Genomic DNA, 19,248 nt, shown 5'->3' on the forward strand with positions numbered 1-19,248 from the left:
CCCATCCCAGTGCACCACTGACAATGTCCCCTTCTCCTGCGCTTCTGCATGTGGAGCACTGCGGGGGTGGGGATGATAACGTGCCTGAATGTTCTGGCCACTGAGAATTTCAGTGCGGATTTATCCAAGCCACAACAGTGGACATTTCCCTTCTAGTTGTCTAAGGAAAGAAAGATCTGGTTCACAGCCCACCTCCCCAGAGCCCACACTGATGCAGCCTAGCAAGGGGACCCGGCCCATCAGATGCTCTCTGTGAGGCTGTGACTCTTGAATAAATGCTTCAAACGCAGCAGGGCAGTGGCTTTTGAGCGGATTCCTCTGTGCTGTGGCCGTGACATTGGTTCCTGCCGCCTGGCCCAGACTCGCTCCTGCCCACTTCCCAAGCCACGGCCTTTCGCCTCCTGTCAATCTGCCACATCCTCTCAGAAAGTCAGAGTTGGTTCCTGCTGCATGCAGCCAAGAACACAGACTGCTGCATCAGGTTCCACATCCTCTCCCCTTTTACCTTGCTCTGGAAAAAAGTCCCACCGCTATACCTCTTACCCTATGCTAAATATTCCAGTGTTTATTTCTTTATAGCCTTAGGCACTTCAAATTCATGAAATCCCAAGACGAACTCACTATGCCCCTTCATCCTCCAGCACACTCTTCCTTTGGTAGGTACTATCCTAGGGACCAAAATCACAGTTCACCCAATCACGGGCCAGAAACCTACAAGCCTCCCGACGTATGCCCCTCCACTGACTCCCAGGTCAATGTGACATTAAGCCAGAGGCCTTCTTAAAACAACTCTGGCACATAGGGAGAGAGCCTCAAAGATGGATCAAATAACAGAAGTCCTGCAGACTTTCTGAAAACTATCACAGACGACATATTCTAGGAAGAGTGTTTCTGGGTTCTGCTCAGCACACAGTCCTAATTTCATGCTGGAGTTTTCTACCATTATTACTATCCTGGGTTATTACTCAGTCTAGTGATGATGGCTAAGAATATCTGATTTCGAAAGTAGAACTATTGGTAGTAAATATATTTCAATTTATTAAAAAATAAGGCCCCACGAGCATTAATCAAATTCAGTGTCTAACTCTCAAATACATTCAAATGTGTAAGTTCTCTTTCACACACAAACGTACTCACACCACACAGAGACATCAAGAAAACATCTGGTTTAATTTATAAAGTTTATTTTTCAATGATCGTCTTTCTATCTTAATTTTTCAGAGCCAGATCATGTTTTATAATGATTGCATCAAAAGTTTCGTGAGTTCTCATTCAAGAGCAGAGTTGGAGAAGGTCCATGCTGGCGTGATCCATCACCTAGAAGAGATTGCAGAGCTGGTGGCGCTGGACACCAATAACTCCCGCACGCAGGTTGTCCTGGGAGCATTGCTCACGCTCCGTGTGCACTGCAGAGACATCGTGAGAGATTTACTGCTGAAAGGCATCTCCAGTGCGGGCGATTTTGAGTGGACGAGGTAAGTAGATCCCAGTTACGACTCTGCCTAAAATAACTCGTCACACAGCTACCTCTAGGTAGATTGATTCTCTACCGCAAATTTTGTCAAACCTGCCTTTGAATTTTCTGGGATTTATAGAAATTCTGGACAAACTGTGTCAGTTTGAGTCCCCTATGCCTGTGCTTTCTTCCCTCTCTTTTCCGCTGTCCCTCCCTTCATTTTAACTTCCTTCATCTTTCTGGATCGGCTTGGCTCCTCCCATCATTCCGCCAGAGTGCAGCCCTCCCTCAGGCCTCGACTCTCCCCTGTGTGCTGTCCGTTCTGGAATACTCTAAACTGGGAAACAAACCAGAGAACATTTCTAGCCAGTTCTGTACCTCAGAGCTTCCTTTCTTCTACCAGGAGCCTGGTATAGTATATACTCATACATATATATTTCATATATGAAACACCACAAGTGTGAAGCTGTAGGAAAATAGAGCCACTGACCCTGGGGAGAAGAGGAGAGCAAGCATAAGATTCCTATGATAAATGTGAAGTTTCAAACTTCTGAGTTTTTTTTTTTTCCTAAGGATTCCTCTGTTCGTGGAAAAATAACTGTCCTGACTGCATAAGGTCTTTGATTCTCAAGAAAAGTTAATTTTTAAAGAAATTCTGCACAAGTATAAATTTCCTTATTTTAGATGTGACAATTTCCTTTAAACTCTAGGGAAAAGGGAGCAGGGAGGCTGATATATTTGACTAACACCACTTGAATTTTACTGAATACTTTACATTTGATATATATTCACATGTTCATTTTACTGCAGAAGTATAACTGTATACCACTTTTTTTTTATTCTTATGTTAATCCCCATACATTACATCATTAGTTTTAGATGAAGTGTTCCATGATTCATTGTTTGTGCATAACATCCAGTGCTCCATGCAGAATGTGCCCTCCTCAATACCCACCACCAGGCTAACCCATCCTCCCACCCCCCTCCCCTCTAGAACCCTGTTTGTTTTTCAGAGTCCATCGTCTCTCATGGCTTGTCTACCCCTCTGATTTCCCCCGCTCCATTCTTCCCCTCCCGCTACCTTCTTCTTCTTCTTTTTTTTTTTTCTTAACATATATTGCATTATTTGTTTCAGAGGTACAGATCTGAGATTCAACAGTCTTGCACAATTCACAGCGCTTACCAGAGCACATACCCTCCCAGTGTCTTTCACCCAGTCACCCCATCCCTCCCACCCCATCCCCCACTCCAGCAACCCTCAGTTTGTTTCCTACAATTAAGAATTCCTCATATCAGTGAGATCATATGATACATGTCTTTCTCTGTTTGACTTACTTCACTAAACATAATACCCTCCAGTTCCATCCGCGTCGTTGCAAATGGCAAGATCTCATTCCTTTTGATGGCTGCATAATATTCCATTGTATATATATAACACATCTTCTTTATCCATTCATCTGTCGATGGACATCTTGGCTCTTTCCACAGTTTGGCTATTGTGGACATTGCTGCTATAAACATCGGGGTGCACATACCCCTTCAGATCCCTACTTTTGTATCTTTGGGGTAAATACCCAGTAGTGCAATTGCTGGATCGTATGGTAGCTCTATTTTCAACTTTTTGAGGAACCTCCATACTGTTTTCCAGAGTGGCTGCACCAGCTTGCATTCCCACCAACAGTGTAGGAGGGTTCCCCTTTCTCTGCATCCCCGCCAACATCTGTCATTTCCTGACTTGTTAATTTTAGCCATTCTGACTGGTGTGAGGTGGTATCTCATTGAGGTTTTGATTTGGGATTTCCCTGATGCCGAGCAATGTTGAGCACTTTTTCATGTGTCTGTTGGCCATTTGGATGTCTTCTTTGGAAAAATGTCTGTTCATGTCTTCTGCCCATTTCTTGATTGGATCATTTGTTCTTTGGGTGTTGAGTTTGATGAGTTCTTTATAGATTTTGGATACTAGCCCTTTATCTGATATGTCATTTGCAAATATCTTCTCCCATTCTGTCAGTTGTCTTTTGGTTTTGTTGACTGTTTCCTTTGCTTTGCAAAAGCTTTTTATCTTGATGAAGTCCCAATAGTTCATTTTTGCCCTTGCTTCCCTTGCCTTTGGCGATGTTTCTAGGAAGAAGTTGCTTCGGCTGAGGTCGAAGAGGTTGCTGCCTGTGTTCTCCTTTAGGATTTTGATGGACTCCTGTCTCACATTGAGGTCTTTCAACCATTTGGAGTCTATTTTTGTGTGTGGTGTAAGGAAATGGTCCAGTTTCATTCTTCTGCATGTGGCTGTCCAATTTTCCCAACACCATTTGTTGAAGAGACTTTGTTCCATTGGACATTCTTTCCTTCTTTGTCAAAGATGAGTTGACCATAGAGTTGAGGGTCCATTTCTGGGCTCTCTATTCTGTTCCATTGATCTATGTGTCTGTTTTTGTGCCAGTACCATGCTGTCTTGATGATGACAGCTTTGTAATAGAGCTGGAAGTCTGGAATTGTGATGCCGCCGGCTTTGCTTTTCTTTTTCAACATTCCTGTGGCTATTTGGGGTCTTTTCTGGTTCCATACAAATTTTAGGATTATTTGTTCCATTTCTTTGAAAAAAGTGGATGGTATTTTGATGGGGATTGCATTGAATGTGTAGATGGCTCTAGGTAGCATTGACATCTTCACAATATTTGTTCTTCCAATCCATGAGCATGAAACGTTTTTCCATTTCTTTGTGTCTTCCTCAATTTCTTTCATGAGTATTTTATAGTTTTCTGAGTAAAGATCCTTTGTCTCTTTGGTTAGATTTATTCCTAGGTATCTTATGGTTTTGGGTGCAATTGTAAATGGGATCGACTCCTTAATTTCTCTTTCTTCTGTCTTGTTGTTGGTGTATAGGAATGCCACTGACTTCTGTGCATTGATTTTATATCCTGCCACTTTACTGAATTCCTGTATGAGTCGTAGCAGTTTTGGGGTGGAGTCTTTTGGGTTTTCTACATAAAGTATCATATCATCTGCAAAGAGTGAGAGTTTGACTTCTTCTTTGCCAATTTGGATGCCTTTGATTTCTTTTTGTTGTCTGATTGCTGTGGCTAGGACTTCCAGTACTATGTTGAATAGCAGTGGTGATAGTGGACATCCCTGCCGCGTTCCTGACCTTAGGGGGAAAGCTCTCAGTTTTTCCCCATTGAGAATAATATTTGCTGTAGGTTTTTCATAGATGGCTTTTATGATATTGAGGTATGTACCCTCTATCCCTATACTCTGAAGAGTTTTGATCAAGAAAGGATGCTGTACTTTGTCAAAAGCTTTTTCTGCATCTATTGAGAGGATCATATGATTCTTGTTCTTTCCTTTGTTAATGTACTGTATCACATTGATTGATTTGCGGATGTTGAACCAACCTTGCAGCCCAGGGATAAATCCCACTTGGTCATGGTGAATAATCCTTTTAATGTACTGTTGGATCCTATTGGCTAGTATTTTGGTGAGAATTTTTGCATCCATGTTCATCAGGGATATTGGTCTGTAATTCTCCTTTTTGATGGGGTCTTTGTCTGGTTTGGGGATCAAGGTAATGCTGGCCTCATAAAATGAGTTTGGAAGTTTTCCTTCCGTTTCTATTTTTTGGAACAGTTTCAGAAGAATAGGTATTAATTCTTCTTGAAATGTTTGGTAGAATTCCCCTGGGAAGCCATCTGGCCCTGGGCTTTTGTTTTTTGGGAGATTTTTGATGACTGCTTCAATTTCCTTAGTGGTTATAGGTCTGTTCAGGTTTTCTATTTCATCCTGGTTCAGTTTTGGTAGTTGATACATCTCTAGGAATGCATCCATCTCTTCCAGGTTATCTAATTTGCTGGCATAGAGTTGCTCATAATATGTTCTTATAATTGTTTGTATTTCTTTGGTGTTGGTTGTGATCTCTCCTCTTTCATTCATGATTTTGTTGATTTGGGTCATTTCTCTTCTCTTTTTGATAAGTCTGGCCAGGGGTTTATCAATCTTGTTAATTCTTTCAAAGAACCAGCTCCTAGTTTCGTTGATCTGTTCTACTGTTCTTTTAGTTTCTATTTCATTGATTTCTGCTCTGATCTTTATGATTTCTCTTCTCCTGCTGGGTTTAGGCTTTATTTGCTGTTCTTTCTCCAGCTCCTTTAGGTGTAGGGTTAGGTTGTGTATTTGAGACCTTTCTTGTTTCTTGAGAAAGGCTTGTATTGCTATATACTTTCCTCTTAGGACTGCCTTTGCTGCATCCCAAAGATTTTGAATAGTTGTGTTTTCATTTTCATTGGTTTCCATGTATTTTTTTAATTCTTCTTTAATTTCCTGGTTGACCCATTCATTCTTCAGTAGGATGCTCTTTAGCCTCCATGTATTTGAGTTCTTTCCGACTTTCCTCTTGTGATTGAGTTCTAGTTTCAAAGCACTGTGGTCTGAAAATAGGCAGGGAATGATCCCAGTCTTTTGGTACTGGTTGAGACCTGATTTATGACCTAGGATGTGATCTATTCTGGAGAATGTTGCATGGGCACTAGAGAAGAATGTGTATTCCGTTGCTTTGGGATGGAATGTTCTGAATATGTCTGTGAAGTCCATTTGGTCCAGTGTGTCATTTAAAATCTTTATTTCCTTGTTGATCTTTTGCTTAGACGATCTGTCCATTTCAGTGAGGGGGGTGTTAAAGTCCCCCACTATTATTGTATTGTTGTCAATGTGTTTCTTTGCTTTTGTTATTAATTGCCTTATATAATTGGCTGTTCCCATGTTAGGGGCATAGATATTTACAATTGTTAGATCTTCTTGTTGGATAGATTTTTTAAGTAGGATATAATGTCCTTCCTCATCTCTTATTACAGTCTTTGGTTTAAAATCTAATTTGTCTGATATAAGGATTGCCACCCCAGCTTTCTTTTGGTGTCCATTAGCATGGTAAATGGTTTTCCACCCCCTCACTTTCAATCTGGGGGTGTCTTTGGTTCTAAAATGAGTCTCTTGCAGACAGCATATCGATGGGTCTTGTTTTTTAATCCAGTCTGATAGCCTGTGTCTTTTGATTGCAGCATTTAGCCCATTTACATTCAGGGTAACTATTGAAAAATAGGAATTTAGTGCCATTGTATTGCCTGTAAGGTGACTGTTACCGTATATTGTCTGTGTTCCTTTCTGGTCTATGTTGCTTTTAGGCTCTCTCTTTGCTTAGAGGACCCCTTTCAAGATTTCCTGTAGGGCTGGTTTTGTGTTTGCAAATTCCTTTAGTTTTTGTTTGTCCTGGAAGCTTTTTATCTCTCCTTCAATTTTCAATGACAGCCTAGCTGGATAGAGTATTCTTGGCTGCATATTTTTCTCATTTAGTGCTCTGAATATATCCTGCCAGTCCTTTCTGGCCTGCCAGGTCTCTGTGGATAGGTCTGTTGCCAGTCTAATGTTTCTACCCTTGTAGGTTACATATCTCTTCTCCCGAGCTGCTTTCAGGATTTTCTCTTTGTCTATGAGACTTGTAAGTTTTACTATTAGATGTCGGGGTGTTGACCTATTTTTATTGATTTTGAGAGGGGTTCTCTGTGCTTCCTGGATTTTGATGCCTGTTTCCTTCCCCAAATTAGGGAAGTTCTCTGCTATAATTTGCTCCATTATACCTTCTGCCCCTCTCTCTCTTTCTTCTTCTTCTGGGATCCCAATTATTCTAATGTTGTTTCGTCTTATGGTATCGCTTATCTCTCGAATTCTGCCCTCGTGATCCAGTAGTTGTTTATCTCTTTTTTTCTCAACTTCTTTATTTTCCATCATTTCATCTTCTATATTACTGATTCTCTCTTCTGCCTCATTTATTCTAGCAGTTAGTGCCCCCATTTTTGATTGCACCTCATTAATAGCCTTTTTGATTTCTACTTGGTTGGATTTTAGCTCTTTTACTTCTCCAGAAAGGGTTTCTCTAATAACTTCCATATTTTCTTCAAGCCCAGCTAGTATCTTTAAAGTGATGATTCTGAACTCTAGATCTGACATCGTACTAATGTCCATATTGAGTAGGTCCCTGGCAGTCGGTACTACCTCTTGTTCTTTTTGTTGAGGTGATTTTTTCTGTCTTGTCATTTTGTGCAGAGGAGAATAGATTAATGAGAGAACAAAATGCTAGCAGAGTAACAACGTCCCCAGAAAATATACTCTAAACAAATCAGAAAAGACCTGAAGCAGTGGAAAAAGAAAGGGAAAGAGAGAAAAAAGAGAAAGAAAAAAAAAAAGAAAAAGATAAAGATAAAAACAAAAACAAAAACAAACAAAACAAAACAACAACAACAAAAACAGAATGTGATCAAATATGATCAGGCTGGTATATAGATCAGTTCCACACACTAGATTTGGGGTGTATTTTGGTCTTTTAGAAGAAAGTGCCTCCCAAAATTTTAAAGAAAGAAAAACTTATATATGTACAAAAATAAGGGTTGACATGATGAAGGGATGGAATATCACTGTAAAGATGGAAATTATAAAAAATTTTATAAAAGGAATTGATAAGAAGTTGTTTGAAAAAGAAAGAAGAGGATTTAAAAAAAGAAAAAAGAAAAAAAAAAGGGAGAGGATGTGATCAGGCAGGGGAATAGAAAACACCATATACGAGAGATTTAGGGTATATTTTAATCTGTTAGAGGAAACTATCTCAAAATTTTAAAGAGAGAACAACTTATATATATAAGCCAAAAATACGGGTAACTACTATGAAGGGATAGAATATGACTCTAAAAATGAAAAATAAAAATGTTTTTTTTAAAAAAAGGGATTGATAAGATGTTGGTTGAAAAAGGGAAATAGAAAAATTCAAAAAGAAAAAAAAGAAAAAAAGACAGTTAAAAAAATTAACTTTGAAACACTAAAGAATCATGGTAAATAAGCCGTGAATTCTATGTGCAGTATTCCCCTAGCACTGGAGTTCTGCCGTTCTCATTGATCGGTAAACTTGGTCTTGGCTGGCTGTTCTTGCTGATCTTCTGGGGAGGGGCCTGTTGCCGTGGCTTCCAAATGTCTCTGCCGGAGGCGGAATTGCCCCGCCCTTGCCCCCTCCCGGCTAAGTAATCTGCTCGGGTTTGCTCTCCGGGGCTTTTGTTCCCTGCGAGCTTTCCGTACAGCTTTGGAGGCGGAGAGTGAAAATGGCGGCCTCCCAATCTCCGCCCCGGAGGAGCCAAGAACTCGGGGCCCCGCTTCTCAGTGAGCCCCCAGAGAAAAGCCGTCAGTCACTCCCGTCTCCCCGGTCTCCAGCCGCACTCTGTGCTCACCCGGCCTGTGACCGCACGGTTCTGTCTCTGGCACCCGACACCGGGTGGAGTCTCCAAACCCAGCAGATCCCTGCGGTGCACTCCCGTGCGGCTCCTCCCCGGGGAGGAAGGTGAGTCTCCCCGGATCTGCTGCTTGTTGGGTCCCTGCTGGAGGAGCAGGGGCCCGACTGCGCCGCGGATCACGGTTTATGGCAACCCTGAGCTGAGAGCCTGCGCCTCGGCTCTGTCTCTGTAGCCGGCTTCCCTGCTCCGATACCTGGGAGCTCTGCCACACTCAGGCACCCCCGGTCTTTCTGTGACCCCGAGGGTCCTGAGACCACACTGTCCCGGAGGGTTCCACCCCCCGCTTAGCCACCAGAGTGACATCCCTCAGCGGAGCAGACTTTTAAAAGTTCCGATTTTGTGCTCCGCGGCTCTATCACTTGCCAGAAGCGGCTGACGGAGGCCCCTCCCCCGCCGTCTATCCTCCCGAATATCGCCTCAGATTCACTTCTCCGCACGTCCTACCTTCCAGAAAGTGGTTGCTTTTCTGTTCAGAGAGTTGTTGCTATTCCTTTTTTCGATCTCCTGTTGGGTTTGTAGGTGTTCAGAATGGTTTGATCCCTATCCAGCTGATTTCCTGAGAGGAGACGAAATCCAGGTCTCCTACTCCTCCGCCATCTTGCTCCGCCCCCCTAACTGTATACCACTTTTAATTGCCAAAGAAATATGCTGTATTGATGAACCATCACCCAAAAGTTCAGTATGTCATTATTACTTTCTAGTAACTCTCTTTGAAAGTGAAAATGACAGGTGGAAGAGCATACTTAGAAAAGTAAAATAGGAAAGACATGATTCTAATCAACTCTGTGAGCATCTATGATTCTAGGGCTACAGTTCCCAAGTTGTATGCCAAAGTGCCCCAAGGCCCCATAGGAATTCAAAGAGTTGAGTTCTCACTGCAAAACATTTTAAACTTTTGAAGGACTCAGAGGGATATGTATCATGTGTCAGACACCAAGCAAACTTGTAGTTCAGAGTAGTTGACAAGTTTAACATTAGACCATTAAGCATTAGAATCATCATAATGATGATTTCTTATTCTTGCAAAGCTATGTTTTAGGCAGTTGCTCTGATAAAAAAGCAAGCACTAAATGAAAACATGGTATAGGAAACAAAATTAACAGTATCCTATCTGATTCTAGGGTTTGAGAAATTGTGCAGTGCACGACAGGTACACACATCCCATTAGTAAGTAACAGTGATTATTCAAGAATGAAATAAAAATTTCATTTCTTTTCAATTTATTTGTATATATTTTAAAAATAAGCTACCAAGTTCATTAAGACAAAAATACCTTTAAACTGCTTTGGGCCTAAAAATTAATGAAATTAACTGTGAAGTATTTCTTTTGACTGGAGTAATCAAGAAAAAAATTACTGATATACTACAGGTGCAGTAAATCAGGCAAGTTTAGGAACCCCTGTTCTAGGGGAAGAATAACAGGGTGAGTAAAGCTCTGGAAATTAAAATTTAAGTGATGATTTAGTACTTGAATCATAAAACAAATCCTGGGTCTTAGGATAGCAGATAGCTTTTACTTCAGTTTATCATTCCTTTACTTCAGTACAGTAAAAGCCATATATGAGGAGTCCACAGCTAACATCATACACAACAGTGAAAAGCTGAAAGCTTTTTTCTTAAAGATTAGGAGCAAGACAAGGATGTCCACTCTCCCCACTTCTATTCAATGTAGTACTGGAGATCTTAGAACAGTTAAATAAGAAGAAGAAAGAAAAGGCATGCGGATTAGAAAGGAAGAAGTAAAACTCTCTCTCTTTGCAGATGACATATGTGTAGAAAACCCTAAAGATGCCACCAAAGAACTGACAGTCCTAATAAAGGAATCCAGTAAAGTTGCAGAATGCAAAATCAATATACAAAAATCAGTTGTATTTCTATCTACTTACAATGAACTATCAGAAAGAGAAATAAAACAATCCCTTTTACAATTACACCAAAGGAATAAAATACTTAGGAATAAATTTAACCAAAGAGGTGAAATATCTGTACACTGAAAACTCTTATGACATTAATGAGGGAAATTGAAGAAGATGCAAATAAATGAAAAGACAACCCATGATTGAGGATTGAAAAAGTTAATACTGTTAAAAGCCCATGCTACCCAAAGTCATCTATAGATTCAATGCAAAACCTCTCAAAATTCCAGTGACCTTTTTCACAGAAATAGGAAAACCTAAAATTTGTATGGAACCACAAAATACCTCAAATATCCAAAACAGTCTTAAGAAAGAAGAACAAAGCTGGAGGTATCACACTTCCTGATTTCAAGCTATATTACAAAGCTGTAGTAATCAAAACAGTACGGCATTAGCAAACACATAGACCAATGGAACAGAATAGCCCAGAAATAAAACCACACGTATATGGCCAATATATAACAAAAGAGCTAAGAATATACAATGAGGAAAGGACAGTGTCTTCAATAAATGATGCTGGGAAAATTAGATATCCCCACACAAAGAATGAAACTGAACCCCTACCTCATGCCACTCCCAGAAACCAACTGAAATGGATTAAAGACTTGAACATAAGACTTGAAGCCATAAACTCTTACTTGAAAACATAAGGCAGTAAACTTGCCATTGGTCTTGGCAATAATTTTTGGATTTGACATCAAAAGTAAAGGAAACAAAAACAAAAGTAAACAGGTGGGACTACATCAAACCAAAAGCTTCTGAACAAGAAAGGAAATCATCAAGAAAATAAAAAGGCAACCTACTGAATGTGAGAAAATATTTGCAAACCATGCATCCACTAAGGGATTAATATCCAAAATATATAAAGAACACCTACAACTCAATAGCAAAAAAAATTTTGGGGGGATTAAAAAATGGGCAGAGGAACTGAATAGACATATTCCAAGGAAGACATACAGATGGCCAACAGGTGCAGGAAACACTGCTCAGCACTTCTCATCATCAGGAAAATGCAAATCAAAACCACAATGAGATACCACCTCACACCTGTCAGAATGCCTATTATCAAAAAGACAAGAAATAAATTTTGGTGTGGATGTGGAGAAAAGAGAAATTTATACATCATTGATGGAAATGTAAATTGGTGCACCCACTATGAAAATTGTATGGCATTTTCTCATAAAATTAAAACTATAACTACCATATGATCCAGCAATTCCAATTCTTCGTATTTTCCCTAGTGAAGTAAAATCACTATCTCAAAAAGGTATCTGTACCCCATGTTCATCACTGCATTATTTATAATAGCCAAGACGTTCATTAACTGATGAATGGATAAAGAAAATGTACATGTATAGAATGGAATATCACACAGCCATAAAAAAATGAAGTCCTGCCAATTGCTACAACACGGATGGACCTTGATGGCATTATCCTAAATGAAATAGGTCAGACAATGTGTGACCTCACTTATATGTGAAACCCAAAAACACTGAATTCATAGAAACAGAGAAGTGATTGGGGTTGCCAGAGGCTAGGGGCAGGGGATGTGGATAATGGATGAAGGAGGTCAAAGGTAACAAATTCCAGTTACAAGATAAATAAGTTCTGGGGATGTAATGGATAGTGTGGTGACCATAGTTAACAATCCTTGATTGTATATTTGAAGGATGCTAAGACAGATCTTAAATGATGGCATCACAAGAAAAATAAATTCATAACTATGTGAATGATAGATGTTACCTAAATCTGTTGTGATCATTTCACAGTATGTGCATATATCAAATCATTATGTTGTACACCTTAAACTAACACTAAGGTCTGGGTCGATATCTCCGTAAATCTGGGGAAAAAGAATACATACTCTAAAGCTACAACTGGGTTGCAAGTTTTACTCATAGCCTTATAGAGGAGAAAACTTACGGTTAGCCACACGATTCTCAGTGTTCCTAAGATAAATACCACAATAGCATCTCTCTGAGTTACCCTTGTAGTCAGGATCCTGGTTATAATGAACAATGTCTGAGCCACATCTTTATTGAAAACCATAATACACTTCTTGGGGATGATTCTTGTATAAATCCTCTGTTTGTGCAGTGCCCACATCACAGCAAAGCAGCAGGACTCCGTGAGACTGTTTTCCTCGCGGGGAAATTGCTCTCATGCTGGTAGGATTCGGAGTTCTAATATTTCATGTCTAACATCGTCACTGATGAACTGTCCATAGCGCTTTTCATTTTGTTTTAACGTTTTTGTTTTTTTTAGTCAACATCCCTGTTAATCTTTGTTATGTTTCTACATGTGAAAACTAAAACTAATTTTGCCCAAATAATATGCACACTTACAATATTGTTTTCAGGCATTTGCAGTATAAATGGAATGACAAACAGAAGTTGTGCTACGTGTCTCAAGGAGATGCCAGCTTCACGTACGGCTACGAGTACCTGGGCTGCACTCCCCGGTTGGTTGTTACGCCCCTTACTAACAGGTGCTGGCTCACCCTCACCGGAGCACTGCTCCTGAATCTTGGAGGCTGCCCTGCGGGCCCTGCCGGCACGGGCAAAACGGAGAGTGTCAAAGATCTAGCCAAAGTAAGTGCTTCGGTAGCCAAAAATACTGGTTGTTCTGGTCACGCAAACCTTAACAGTATCTTAAATTTACACCATTCCTGCTATTAAGATGTTCGTAACTTTTAACAAACACCTTACCACATTTGTTAAGTCATGTAATTCATCCAGTCACTACATGTCTGCTGTGTGCTGGGATGTGGGACTTCTGCAGGCCAAGTATGCTTCTGTTTACTTGGGATTTGACTGTGCTAACTGATGAGTGAATGGTAGCATCCTGCCCTTCATTTATGGGTGATTTTGAGCTACACACAGACTTCAACCTGGGGTCGTGTGTATGTGTGTGTGTGTGTGATAGACAGACACAGGGAGAGACAAGTAACTGATGAAAGTGGAAGATATAGTTGGATGTCCTGGAACGACATCATTGAAATGCTTTTTTTCTTAGTTTTTTATTCATTTACGTGTCTTAAAAACATGACTTTAGTGTTCCATGCACTAATCAACCTAACTAATAGTGTATGTGCATTTATACTCTACTAAGATTTGTAAATTTCTAAATTTGGTATGTAATTCATCTGGAAATTGCAGTTTTCTTAAAAGAGTAAAGGCATTACTCTGGAAGTTTTAGTGTTAGTATTTTGTGTCATAATTCAAGAGATCTTTTAAAATAATTTCTTTGTTTCTCAGTCCTTAGGCAAACATTGTGTGGTCTTCAGCTGTTTTGAGGATTTGGATTATAAGGTAAAGCTTATTCATATACATGCAAGAAAAAAATATTGTGCACGTAAAAGAAATAATTTATTAAGGATTGAAAGAACAAGAAAAATATTTCCCTTAGAGAGACATTAAGTATTAACAGAACTGTAAATGCTATTAATTCTTCTAAATTAATAGAATAGAAACTTAGAATGTAATAGAAACTTAAAACACCATGCAATTTGCTTTTATGCAACTGAACTACTTCTTAAGACAGTGGTTTTCAAACTTTTTGACAGGGGGATTTTTCCAAACAAAATCTGATATGGAACATGAATTTATTTAAAAAATAGAGTACTACTCTATTAATCTAAGTTTATTTTATAAGTTCTAACCCTATACTTTTATTTACTGAAAAGGTAATCATTAAGAACAATGAGGCTATTATAATTAACACAGAAATTTGAGTCAGGGTTTGTATTGATGATTACAATTTTATGTCAGCCTTACTTTGTTTTGGTGGCATATTACCAAAGACATAGCTCATAACATTCTGAAATATTTATTGAAATGTCCTGTACCTCTGTGCCAGTCACAGATTTACTTAAAGTTTCGAAACACTCCCATTTATTTTGTTGTGCATGTTAAGTCAAACCATTTACCTTTTATTACAGTCATTGTATTGGCAGCTAAAAGCACATTACCTGTGAGATCCTGCATTTTCAGTTTGTGCTCAGCACATTAAAAATATCAATAAACATAAATCAGCTGTTTGCATGAGTATTGTTAAGACATAGGGTCCCTAGTTTCCTCCCTGGGAACTGCCCTCCAGTGGGGTGAACAGGGCTGGGAGCAGTGGAGTGGGAGCCAAGAAACCTGCTAATCAAGATAAATTATCTTTTAATGCAATACTTTTTTAGAATCAAAATTAATGCCAGACTCCCTGCTCAGCGAGGAGCCTGCTTCTCCCTCTGACCCTCCCCCCTCTCATGTACTCTCTCTCATTCTCGCTCTCTCAAATGAATAAATAAATCTTGAAAAAAAAAAATTAATGCCAGAAACCCCATGATAAATGAAATACCAAAATGTTCAGGCAAGACATGACCTGATTCCCACAGCCAGTGGGAAGAACCGGCTTCTGTGTCTTGGGCCCAAGGGGCTCTGGTGTGTGTTCCCCACTCTGCCCCGAGAGCAGACATTCCCTTGCCCGTATTCATCCACATGTGTTGTGTTGGGCCTACAGCGTTCTGCTGGTTTCAGCTGCCGGCACATAGGCATCACTAGGTTCCCCATGCTGGGGGACAGGCCGTGCTGCCCTGCACCTGCCAGGGGCGCTCCGTGGTTGTGCCCAGTGTGCTGGGGGAGGGGGGGTGGGGAGGGCGTGCACTGGCCTCAGGGAAACTGCGGAGCCGCACGGAGCCCAGGCCTACGGAAAGCTTTCACCCACGTGTAATTGTTTTCAAGATAATGGGAAAATTCTTCTTTGGACTGGTGCAGTCAGGTGCGTGGTGCTGTTTGGATGAGTTCAATTGGATTGATGTGCAGGTCCTCTCGGTGATTGCGTCGCAGATCCTCACAATCAAGGCAGCAAAAGACAGCTATTCTGTCAGGTACAGGGTGGATGTGTTTGGTCACTTAATGTTCGATATTTCTTCTCCAAGAAGGGATTGGGTGTTGTTTTCTTTCTAAACACAGACCAAAAGGAATGACGTCTTGGATGTCTCCTTTGCTGGGCAAGTACCATGCAAACATATGTAACTAACCTTCATGCCAGCCTAGGGTACCCAGGCTCCCATCCAGCCTTGGAACGGTCTCTGGGCCACCAGGACAGGTCACAGATATATCCAGTTACTTTTACTTCGGGGTTTAAATTCCCTTAGTACCTTTCCATGTTATGATGTTGCACTTGAAGAAACTGAAGTATTTTTCTTTAATTCTACAGCTTTTTAAAAAACAAATTATACTGGCCACATACCTGAAGCCTCTCTTATCCCATTACTCTGAATTAATATACTTTTATTTTTTAAAAAATCCTGTAAAAATAATATTTGTATGTTAGGATTACTAACATTTACTAATCTAAGCAAAATTTTTTTCTCTTCAGAAAAATTCAGGAACTCACATGATTTACTTTATGGGCATAATTGAATTTGTGGGTGTAAAATTTCTATTACGATCTAATATTTCTTTTTTTAAAAATTTTATTTTTTTAAGTAATCTCTACACCCAGCGTGGGGCTCAAACTCACAACCCCGAGGTCAAGAGCCACACACTCCTCTGACTGAGCCAGCTGGGCGCCACCCCCACCCATATTTCTAATTCAGGCTAATGGACGCTCACTTCTGGCTTTACTCTCAAGGATTTTGTTCCCACCATGAGAGTCAGTGTCGCAAGGCCTCACACATCTGTGGGTGTAAGTGGGGGTCACAGGAGGCCACACGTCACCAGTTCTCAAATGCGCCTCACTGTCTGCCAGGCTTTCCTCTGTTCTGTCCAGGGAGTCCTCAGCTTCTGTTCCCAGTGTTTTTCCTTTCCAGCTTCGACCACCCTCACTGGATTCACCTGTCCGTAAGGTCACCAGAGCATTTCTCTCCATGGTCCCTATCTCTGGTGCTGACAATAGGACCCTAATCTCCAGGCCAAGGTGCTACTTCACAGCGGTCCCAAAATTATTTGATTGGGGAATTGGGGGCAGGCTGCATTGTGTGCTAACACAAGAACTCTGTGCCGTGGCCACTCTTTGCTCTGTGGTGTCACCCAGGGAGAATTCTGTGTCCAAGGGTCTCCTTGGATTCTTTTCTCTGTTCAGTCAGGTTATTCAGGTGGTTGCCTTCTGGCATTAGGCCCCACAAACTCTTTAGACATGATCAAATAAATCTGAAACCCCAGAGCACCTGGATGACACAGTAGATTAAGCATCCTACTCTTGGTTTTGGCTTAGGTCTTGATCTCAGGGGATTGTGAGTCTGCTTGGGATTCTGTCTCCCTCTCCCTCTGCCCTTCCCACCCGTACTTTCTCTCCCCCTGTCTCTCAAATAAATAAATAAATCTTTAAAAAAAAATCTGAACCCCAGCAGGGCTCACAACTTTGGCTCAAGATGACCCTCTTCTTTCCCCTTTTAAAATTATTTTTTTCCCAGCATGTGCTGTTTGGATTTAAGTGTAACACAGCCTTAGGAACGTTCCCAAACTCGCTTATTGTTTTAACATAGTTTGACTTAGAAAAAACAGTTCTCTTAGTAATGAATACTATAATGGACAGGGGAGGGAAATTTTTCCTTTACCTGTCTCGGTTCTTTTGGCTGGTCTATTAATTAAATTGGCATAAGATAAATTAACAGGAGAAAAGGTTAATTGTGTACATACATGAGCCTCACACAGATATGAGAGGTTCAGAGACAGGCAATTAAGGTTTGTATGCCATCCTGAGCTAAGGAGAAGGGGGAAGGGGCCTGGGGCTACAAAGGGAAGAAAGAGAAGTCACAGGGAACTGGAAAGAGTAAATGTTTGGTGAACAAATATTTGTCGTGTCCTGCAGAGACAGCGGGACAGAGAGGAATTTGAATGAACGGGCCTGCTGAGCTCCCCACAACTTACCACACCCGGCCCATATTCTCTGTAGTTGTCTCTGGTGAGAGCTGTCTTTCTGGACCCATCCCTCTGTCTAAACTCTTAGAAACAGTTAAAGGGGGGAGTTAAAAAGCTCTTTCTGAGTCTTTTGGGCCTTCATTGTCTTCAGCTAAAAATAATGCACATAATGAAGTGGCACATTTTGGGGGGTGCTCATTCTGAACCCCTTCCAATGTCTTGTAGGTTTGTACTGGAAGGAAAAGAAATTCGTATCAACATGTCTTGTGCAGTATTTGTCACCATGAACCCTGGGTAAGCATCAGTTAATCTAAGTTAGGAATGGAGGCAAAGTCGTTTTCTGAAATGTTAGCCATGATTCAGTTGTATGACACTGTAATGTACTATTCACCGCCACCACCTGACTCCCTCCTCTGCCCGCACACTTATAAACAGCTACAGCTCCCTACTCGTCCACATGGGTGGTCTCACATTAAGTTTCTGACTGAGGGACATTTTCACTTCAGGAATAGCCAGAGAGAAAGGAAAAGGTTAGCTGCTGGTCACAAAGGAGACAGACAAAAAAGCGGAGAGTAGCAGAAAGAAGGGAACTTGGTGGTTACAAGGAGTGGAGGCCGGGCAGGCTCAGTAAACACCTGTTGAGAGAACGTGGTGACAGTCGGGGCAGGAGCAGCCTGATGTGAGGTGCACTGTGGGAGGAGGCACAGAAAGAAAAGTCGGTAGAGGGGGAAGCTCCTGAGATGAAAAGTACAATAGAAACTGTCTTATACGCTTGTTTTCCCAAATGAAGATCACGTAGGAAGCAAACAGGATTATTCTGGGGAAAATGATATTGTGTGGTTCCTCATCAGAAAACCTGAAAACTGAAAAACTGCTCTTTTGTTGTTGTCGTTTCTTTGTTTTTCTTACCCTCTTAAGGTACAAAGGTCGAGTAGAACTCCCAGATAACTTAAAGTCTCTGTTTCGCCCTGTGGCAATGATGGCCCCCCATTATCAAATGATTACTGAAATTATGCTGTTTTCACTTGGTTTCAAATCTGCAAAATCACTCTCTGGAAAGCTGGTTAGCGTTTATGAATTAGCTAGTAAGCAGCTCTCACAACAGGTAACAAACTGCTTCTCTCAACGTAAAGATGATTATAGAAAATTTTAAATAAGACTTTTCTGGTCTTATTTAGACCAAGGATGACCTGGGGAAATAACGGAGTGAGAATCCCATCAGCGCTTCAAGGTGGCGAGCCAGCGTGGTTGTGAGGTGGTGTGTAAAATCAGTAGGGTTGCAAGCCTTACATCCAGGACCTGGAGAGAATGATAGAGAAGCTGCTGTGTTAAATCATGGACTACTTCCTCCGTACGAGGGAGTTAGCTTCTATAGCAACGACTCTCACACTTTTTTGTGCTTCGAGATAATTGGGGGGATTTGTTAAAACACAAATCACTGGACCTTACCACCAACCTTCAGCTTGTCTGGGGTGGCCCTTGAGAATTTGCATTTCTAACCGGTTCTCAACAGTTCCTGATGTGGCTGATCTGAGTACCACGCTTTGAAAAGGACTGTTCTGGGATATGCTGGCTTAATGAGTATTTGTTTATGACTCAGCATGGTTTGGACAACCAGCCACACTAAGTGTTCTTCTTTATCATATTCTTTCAGTTCCTCTCTCCAGTTCAGAGAAAATTTAATTTAGATACTAATAGTTTTT

The 19,248-nt window shown here is 40.8% G+C and overlaps 1 protein-coding gene across 1 annotated transcript in view; it reads left to right on the top strand.

Annotated features, from left to right (window-relative positions):
• Positions 1 to 19,248, top strand: part of DNAH14 (dynein axonemal heavy chain 14) — a 357,723-nt gene that overhangs the window by 159,376 nt on the left and 179,099 nt on the right. Inside the window, exons 35-40 of the mRNA XM_035008404.1 lie at positions 1,222 to 1,475; positions 13,051 to 13,282; positions 13,949 to 14,002; positions 15,422 to 15,567; positions 17,771 to 17,839; positions 18,464 to 18,650. Coding sequence (XP_034864295.1) covers positions 1,222 to 1,475; positions 13,051 to 13,282; positions 13,949 to 14,002; positions 15,422 to 15,567; positions 17,771 to 17,839; positions 18,464 to 18,650 — 942 coding nt within the window. The remainder of the gene's footprint in view (positions 1 to 1,221; positions 1,476 to 13,050; positions 13,283 to 13,948; positions 14,003 to 15,421; positions 15,568 to 17,770; positions 17,840 to 18,463; positions 18,651 to 19,248) is intronic.

This window comes from Mirounga leonina, unplaced genomic scaffold, assembly GCF_011800145.1.
Source record: "Mirounga leonina isolate KUSES-001 unplaced genomic scaffold, KU_Mleo_1.0 Mir_152, whole genome shotgun sequence".
Taxonomy (NCBI): Eukaryota; Metazoa; Chordata; class Mammalia; order Carnivora; family Phocidae; genus Mirounga; species Mirounga leonina.